At 41.0% G+C, this 8830-nt stretch overlaps 1 protein-coding gene across 1 annotated transcript; it reads right to left on the bottom strand.

Moving 5' to 3' along the window:
- Positions 1 to 2998: 2998 nt before the first annotated feature.
- Positions 2999 to 8419, bottom strand: PDE12 (phosphodiesterase 12). The gene is made up of 3 exons (XM_082664356.1): positions 7061 to 8419; positions 5995 to 6073; positions 2999 to 5474 (listed from the first exon to the last, which is right to left on the bottom strand). Exons 1-3 carry the CDS (start codon positions 8366 to 8368, stop codon positions 5032 to 5034), a joined length of 1830 nt encoding a protein of 609 aa, XP_082520482.1. The 5' UTR covers positions 8369 to 8419; the 3' UTR covers positions 2999 to 5031.
- Between the last annotated feature and the right edge of the window lie 411 nt (positions 8420 to 8830).

The following is an 8830-nucleotide window of genomic DNA, read 5'->3' as shown; positions in this document are numbered from 1 at the left end:
TTTCAAAGCCAATACATGCTTGTAAAATAATGTGTATATTTGAATTGTAAAAAAAACAAAACAAAAAAACTACTGGACAAAGCAAAAGGAATTTAGAATTAAGTAGTTGGTGATTGTGAAACAGGTTACTGGGAGAAAGTGTATGCTAAACTTGTGTTATTTCATGTAAGTGCATCTTCTCTAGCCCACTGGATGAATTCTTCCTTCTTCCCTCCAAATAAGAAAGGTCTCATTTCTTGGATAAAACTAAGATAAGGGTATATAGTATGTGTGGTTTTTATGGGGTTCAACTAGGGGATACAAAACTTCAGAGGTTCAATGATAGGATCATAGTTAAATTACCATTGTTGTATTAATTTTTAAAAGACTAAACCAAGTAAGTCAAAGATGCTTTCATGAACTCTGAAGATAGAATAAAGAGAATCCATATAATCTTACTTTCAAGATATGGCAGCTCTTACTACCATTGTTGGAAATGACTGCATTAGGAATCTAAAATTGCCTAATTTTTGCTAAATGGGTTAAATAAAGATTTGCAAGATTGCTTGTTCTTTTTTATGTTTTAAAGAAAACATTAACTTGGTGATTTGGCATGTTTTTTGTTTGTTTGTTTTTTGTGGTACGCGGGCCTCTCACTGTTGTGGCCTCTCCTGTTGCGGAGCACAGGCTCCGGGTGTGCAGGCTCAGCGGCCATGGCTCACGGGCCCAGCCGCTCCACGGCATGTGGGATCTTCCCGGACCGGGGCACGAACCCGTGTCCCCTGCATCGGCAGGCGGACTCTCAACCACTGCGCCACCAGGGAAGCCCGATTTGGCATGTTTTTACCCCAAGGAGTTATTCTTTTTCTTCAGTCCTGGTGGTAGTTCTTTGTTTTTGTTTTTAAATTAAATTGAGAAGTTCCATTTTTTTCCAAGTAGAAGTGAGTAAATGCTTTGGGGAAAAGTGTAAATTGAGAGATAATCCCTAGAATGCCTTTCACTGTGTTTTAACATTCTTTGAAAACAATGCAAACTTATAAAATCACTATCACTGTCCTAATTTATTGACATGATCAGTACTCTTTTATGAAATACTTGACATTATATTCATTGCTTACTGTTTACACAAATGTTAAATGTAGTGTTGATCAATCAAAAAGAGGTCTCTGTGACCCTCCTGTATTATACAGAACAGTTGATTATACCCACAGATTAAAAAATACTCTGTCAAATAATTGTTAAGTATGTTAACAGAGAAGCTGAAGAGGGATTGTGGTTCCCTTAAAGGCTGACTAGCAGCATCAGAGTTGAGGATAGAACCATTTTCTGTTTTCTGTCCCTCTGTTAATAGGCTTTTTTGTTGTTGTTGTCCATAATATTCCCCATTGTCTTTTTTCTCAAATCATTCAGTTGCTTTTCTGTGGTGGTATTTTGTTACATATTTGCTTCCATGGATTCCCCCCTTTACCTTATATATTCTTCAATGAAAATAAAACGTAAGTGAAATGTTAATCTTCCAGAGTATCAGTGTCTCATTTACTGAGACTTCATTTTCATTAGTGTATACACAGAATTATCTCATATGTAGTAATAATTATTTCCAGATATTTACTGGGATCAAACTGCATGTTTTTTTTTTTTTTTTTGGCCACGCTGCACAGCATGTTGGATCTTAGCTCCCCAACCAGGGATCAAACCCAAGCCCCCTACATTGGAAGGGTGGAGTGTTAACCACCGGACCACCAGGGAAGTCCCCAAACTGACTTTTAAAGTCCATGCGATGTGTAGTGATGTCCTCACTTTCATTTCTGATAATGGTAATCTGTATCCTCAGTCTGGCTAGAGGCTTATCAATTTTATTCATCTTTTCAAAGAACCAGCTTTTGGTTTAGTTGGTGTTCTCTATTGATTTCTTGTTTTTAATGTCATTGATTTGTGTTTTTTTTTTTTTTTTTCTTGGCTGCACTGCGTGTCATTCAGGATCTTGGTTCCCTGACCAGGAATTGAACCTGCCCCCTGCAGTGGAAGCGCGGAGTCCTAACCACTGGACTGCCAGGGAATTCCCACATTTAAGTGTTTTTGAATTATGTTTGGAAAACTGGTTGGCTATTAGGAAAGATTTTCCCTCTTGAGTTGGTTGCCATGTGGGTCTTATGATAAACCAGTAGTACAAACTTTTATCTTTCATTATATATGGGTTTTGGTTTTGTCTCAGACTAGTTTGTAGGGAATTTCTGCCTGTATTTCATAGCTGGAGAATGTGAGATCTAAAGGTGTCAATTTCCACCAGGGCGATTTTCCCACAGTAGTGTTCTTTGGACTTATCCCCCTTATATTATGTTGCTCAGAGATCTACCTTTGGACTGAAACCACCACATTTTGATGACTCAAAAATGTCAGCAACCAGTAAAATTCTTGAAAATTTGAAACAACTGATTTTAGTTTCTAGAATTTTAAAGAACATCACATAGCCAGAAATGATTTGTTCACTAATGAATTATGAACTACCAGTGTGTATGTCTGTAGTGGCAACTGTATAAGAATTCATTTAGGGCTTCCCTGGTGGCACAGTGGTTGAGAGTCCGCCTGCCGATGCAGGGGACGCGGGTTCGTGTCCCGGTCCGGGAAGATCCCACATGCCACGGAGCGGCTGGGCCCGTGAGCCATGGCCGCTGAGCCTGCGTGTCCAGAGCCTGTGCTCCGCAACGGGAGAGGCCACAGCAGTGAGAGGCTCGCATACCGCAAAAAAAAATAATAAAAAAATAAAATTAAAAAAAAAAAGCATTTAACAGGATAATATGTTCTGTAATAGTAGTTTGTCATTGATAACAAAATTTTCAGGATGTTAATTCCTATAGCAAGAACTTGTAACATCGTAAAATGTGGTTCACCGGAGTTACTACTTTCCATATTTTATAATTAAATGTACTAAAAAAATCTAAATGTAATAGAAAAATTCAATCACAGAGATGGCTTTAAACACTTAAACATTTCTGAATAACACTTTATTCTAGCTCATATACAAGGACATTTTGGTATGCTATTTATACAGTTTTCTTAGTGTTCCCTACATTTGGACTAACCATACTAACATATCTATATGCTAGAGATTTGACCAAAGTATATGCACTTCAAAATAATATTCTATATTCTAATATTCTGAAATGCCTGTGTACAATCTGACCATTGTTTAGTCAGCAAATATCAAATTTAAAGTGTCAGGATGTGGAATGTTTGATAAGTGTTTAGAATTTTTCTGACCAGAGTTCCATCTAGCTAGCTGTGGTGTTAATACAGGACCTGTATGTTTTTCTCATGGGCATGAGGATGTCATGTTACACTTTTTTCTTTTATGTTTCTCAACTTTTTTGCTTAAACTTTTTCTCTCAACTTACTGTAGTAAGTCCTGTCAACATGTTTGTTTGAAAGCAAACCAAAACCAAATATTAAAACGGAAAAAAAAATTTCAAAAGAATCAGATTCTGGCTTCGATATATTATTTCTATATTTGCAAACTGATGTTAAAAAATGCTTTCAAGATGCTTTTTAGGAAGGCACAATTTGGTAGCATCAATTTTTCACTTACAGCCTTTTCTAAACAAGATCCCAGGAAACTGCCACCCTAATTTTTCCGGCACGTACTTTTAAGCACTTCAAGGTTCAATCTGAAGTGCAAGTAAAACCCTCTCATTCTCAAAATTACTAAGAGTAAACAATACATTGGATAGTGAGCAGAATATGAAAATACAGGTTACTTTGTCAAAAGATGAAAGTTCTTATGGTATCGGGTTAGAGAGTAAACGTGGAACAAAGGCCTTCATGACTGGAAAATCAGAGCTCTTGAAGTGAGCTCTAGCTATCTAAGCTTAGAAGTTAAATGCAGGAAAACGAGAACATTTTGGTTCTTTTGAACAAGAGCGCAACAGCTAAAACATTAAAAATAAGGTATGGTGATAATTGAGTTAGAAAAGCTCAGTTACTACTCTAGGCTAGACTCTAATCAGTAAAACTATACTTTGTAATTTTCAAGAGTTTGGCTTCATATTTAAAATTTTTTTTACAGTATGTAATTACATATACAGTGTTCGGTAACTCAAACTATAATGCTCAAGTCTGTAAGAAGTTTATTCGAGAGATGCTCAAAAGCCCCACTACTACTCTCCCTTTCTCCTATTTAGAAAAAAAACAATTTTGAAAATACTTGTAGCACAGAAATGCTCCATGGTTCATCCACAACTGCAAGCCCGTATCAATAGGCAGTTTCTCATATCTAATGTATTGTGTTATAGTCTAATATATGTCAAATACCCTGTTGATTTATGAACATTTTCCATGGGCAAGGGTGTTAAAGACAACAGGATCAAGTTGACGATGTTATTGTTCACTTTAAATAGTAAATTGTGCTTGCATACTGAAAGTTAAAATGAGCTGCAAGTAAGAATGGGAATATAAATATGTCCATTTGTACCATACACTAAAAATTAAAATCCTAAGAGAATGAAGATGCCTTATGATAACTGAAAAATGAAAGATGAGAAGCAATAGGAATTGGTAATGGTATATTTTAATTTTTTGTTAAAGCTCTGAAGTTGTATTAAATTGCTAACCAAATTGAGGTAGAGGTAGACCCTAATGTTATTCCTTCCATATGTCAGAATAAGCCTCTCACTTTAACTTGTATGCGCTTCCCCCTAATTATATATACATGATTTAATTTGAAATGTGTTATGATAGAAAAATTACAGGATCATTCAAATGGTTATTTTTTTTACAAAATTCTTAATTACTAGTAAAAAAAAGTATAAAAAGTACCCAGTGTTCTTCTTGCTAGTCATAAATATATTTGTTTTCCTCCAAGTGTAGAAAAAAAAGGGTAGAGAAACTATGTTATGCAACCATTATGATAGTCATGTAATGAAGACACTAGAACATAACTCGCATGGTAAGAATATTTTACCTTAGTGCCTAGTTTTCCTCTTTGAAGGTTACACATAGCTTTGATTCATATTAAATTTCCTACTAAAGCAGATTTAAATTCCATCAGACACAAATCTATTTCCATTTTAAATCACATACAAGTGCTAAGTGATCAGAGGGATGGGAAACACTAGGTAAGGCCTGGTGGGTGGTAACTTCTTCATGAGTAGGTAATGGAATCACCTGTTCAACCTCTAAAGCATTTAAGTCCATGAAAATGTAATCCAGACATCCATGAAAGCCACCAACGTAATTTGTGTAAGCAGGTTCACCACAAGCACTTTTCAGTTTGAAGAAATGGGTAAGAGACATGTTGCATCGTTCCTCTTCCCCATTGGAAGTCCAGTCTTCATGATCCTCTGGAATATTGCCACTGATGACAAAGTGATACATTCCTGTTGATGGGGTACTATTAAAGTCCCCACAAAATATAACTGGTATGCTGGGATACAGATCACAAGAGACGTGTCTAATGTGAGCCAAGGCTACTGCCATTTGAATGAGACGAATGTACCCACCTATGAATATAAAAAACATTAATGTTAAGTACTTTCTAAAGTTGCCTTTAAGTTAAAAAAAACAAAGAAATTAAAAAACAAACCACAGTATCTGGGTGACATTCAAGATATGTATTTGTATGTGTGGGGAGGAAGTGGATGAAGGTGGTCAAAAGGTAAAGCTTCCAGTTATAAGATTAATGGTATTGGGGATGTAATATACAACACAATGGCTATAGTTAACACTGCTGGGTGGTATATTTGAAAGGTGCTAAGAGAGTAAACCCCAGAAGTTCTCATCACAAGGAAAAAAACCTTTTGGGGGATATTTATATGAGGTAATAGATTTTAACTAAACTTATTGTGATAATCATTTTGCAATATGTATAAGTCATTATGCCATACACCTTAAATTGTATAGCGCTGTATGTCAACTATATCTCAATAAAACGCAAAAAAAAAAGATGTATTTGTGTAAAACAGCTTTTACCGACGTTACATTACCACGTTCAAGCCACTTGAGAAAACCAATAAAACTTACCTTTGGGGTGCCAGTAGAGATGGGTATTAGCAACACATATCTTTTGAGAAGAGTCCTTTGTAGACTGAAGAACAGAAACCTAAAATAAACAGAAAATGCCAAGTTCAGATGCTATTTCCCAATCTGAATTTTTAAAAAATCTAAACGTATATGATGAACTGACACTTTATTCCATATGCCTCCCTGCTGATGAAGTATGATTGAAATTATGAAATTTAATTTTAAGTTTTGGAATATAAATGAATGGGATTCAGCATAACATTTTAGTAACAGTCCAATACACAGAGGTAGCATGAATACATTTTAGATGACAACACTAAGGTTGGAGCCCGTGTTTTTCTGTGGGTAAGCGTGGGCTTTGTAGTCAGGCAGAACTCGCTTTGAATACCCACTCTACCATTTACAGCAGTGAGACCTGGAGAGGGACACTTCTTTTTCCTAAACCAGCTTCATCATGAGTAAAAAAGAGACAATATCATCCACCTCAAGGAGGACATTTAATTGTGTGGATTCAATTAAATAAGCTTACTCAGAGGTGCATGAGACACAGTAGGTGCTCAAAAAATGGCAGCTGCTCTTCTTACTATGAACAAAACCAACTACCTAAAAACTCTGGACAACAGAGTTTTAGAATAACATCTATAAAATGGGAACATTAGGATTACTATGAGCCAAAATTAAAATAACAGCTAATATTTACGGAGCACTTTGTACAACATACCAGAGACTTAAAATTTAAATTCTTTAAAATGTGTCAAAACAGTGTTTGGCAAGTAGTAAGAAAATATTAGCTATTAAATTATTGTATTTAGCTAAACACTAAATCATAAGCACTATGAAAAGTTCCTGTTTGTCTTGTTCAAGGCAACCTGTAGTGTGCCTGGCGCATTACAGGTACTCAATAAGTATCTGCTCGATGAAGGAAGGAAGGAAGGCTAAATTACGTGCTTAAGATACAAGAGCAAACACCTTTCAGTAAAATCTGGACTGTTTCTTCTCTATAAGCACCCCCGGCCCCGGCGCCCCTTCCAGAACGAGTATGTCGAGACTGGCGGAGTTACTCTACCTGAAGTACAGAAGATCTCTGGAGCACCCTCTCCTGCGCTGATGGGTACAAGGCCAGTTTCTCCAACAGTTCTTTGTGAAGTGGGTCAGACTGCAGGGCTTCATGGAAAACAATGTCATGCTGGCTAAGGAGGCTGAACTTGGACTTCCGGTAGAAAGTGGCCAGGCCTTCGTGCTGCTTGATTCGAAACACGCCCTCCAGCCCAAAGGCCTCCAGGGCCGGCACCAAGCTGTCTGTAAACACGTTGCGGTCAACTTCCTGCAAACAGATGAGGTCGGCGTTGTAGCCCGTGAGTTCTTTTTGGATAAGGTTCTGGCGGTAGTCGATTTCCAGGGCGTAAGGGGCACAGTACGGGTACAGGACCGTCCGCGAAAACTCAGTCTGGGCGTATGTGTCGGCCAGGATGTTGTAGGAGACAGTGCGGATGAGAGCGTCGTCCGTCACCTTCTTGGTGTACAGATGCCGGTGGTCAAAGGTGCAGGTGCCGGGCCCGGCCTCCACTGGACACACACTTTCCAACTCCCGGCTTGGCCCGAAGCGCTGCCCATTGCCTGGGGTGCAATGAAGTTTGAGCCGTAGCCCGATGTCGGCATTGGACGGGGTGTAGACGCGCTCGTCCACACCCGTCTCAGTCCAACCAGGAGAGGGCGAAGAGGGAGACAACGATGAGGGGCCTCCGCCCTCAGGTTCTGTCGCGCCGGGTTTGGTTTCCTTGTACCAGCGGAAGAGGGAGCCGGCGGGATCCCCAAATTCGACGCCGAGCTTGGGGCACACCGGGAAGCCGGCCATGATGTAGCGCGGCAACTGCAGCTCGGTGAAGGCGGGAGGATTGCGCTCCACCTTGTACTTGACATCGCCGATCTGCAGCACCGCACCGTCCTGCCAGGCGTCCACATTGAGCACGTCTTCAGCCACTGCCTCCTCCCGGTAGTACAGCTTCACCACGGGTTCGCAGGCTGCAGCCGGCTCGGGCCCAGGGCCCGCACAGGACACGCCGCCGCTTGCGTTTGGCCGGTTCTTCCTGCTCTTCTTGGCGGCGGCCGCCTTCGCGTGGCCTTTGAGGGCATTGGTAGCGATCCGGCTGAGGGCCCGACCCAGCGGCTCGCTCTGGTCGCGCTGCATGTTCTTGTGGCTGCCGTCGGCCAGCGCGAACGACAGACTTAGCTTAGGCTCCGAGGGCACACAGCGCACCACAGCGCGCTCCATCGCGCCTGCCACGGTCTCAGTCGCCGCCTCGGCCCGACTGTGCCGCTCCACTGCCGTACGGACCCCACGAAGCGCGGAGCGGGCGCCTGGGAGCCTCCACATGAACCTGGCGGCCCAGAGGCTGACGAGCTCTGAGCCTGGGCGACCGTTAAGCGTCAGGTAGAAACAGAAGAGCCGCAGCCGCCGGTTCCGGAACCCATTCAGTCCCTCAACTTCCGGCCGGCGAAGAGAGGGCGTACTGTGCTCCTGCCACGCACTTTCGCCAGGCCCGCTCACCAGCTCCTTTTTTCCATAGCCACTCGTGTCTCTAATCCATCACAGCTTAATTTTTATCTGCAACCAGAGTCATAAGGCTGGAAAAATGAAGAAAATATAGAAGTTCCAGAGGGAAATATTAGACTCCATGGTTTTATCGAAAGTGCAGTTAGCGGGCGGAAGCGAAGGCGCGCCCAAAACGGAACTGGCTGGGGTGGTGTCACGGGTTTCGCTTCCCCGGCGGAGGCTGGCGCAGTTCCTGGTTGTTAACCCCGTGCCTTCTGGTGGTTCCTGGGGCTTCCTCGCGCG

The sequence above is a fragment of the Grampus griseus genome (assembly GCF_964374135.1).
Source record: "Grampus griseus genome assembly, chromosome: 10".
NCBI classification, from domain to species: Eukaryota; Metazoa; Chordata; class Mammalia; order Artiodactyla; family Delphinidae; genus Grampus; species Grampus griseus.
The sequence above is the reverse complement of the archived record's forward strand: the minus strand, read 5'-3'. Positions and strand labels throughout refer to the sequence as shown.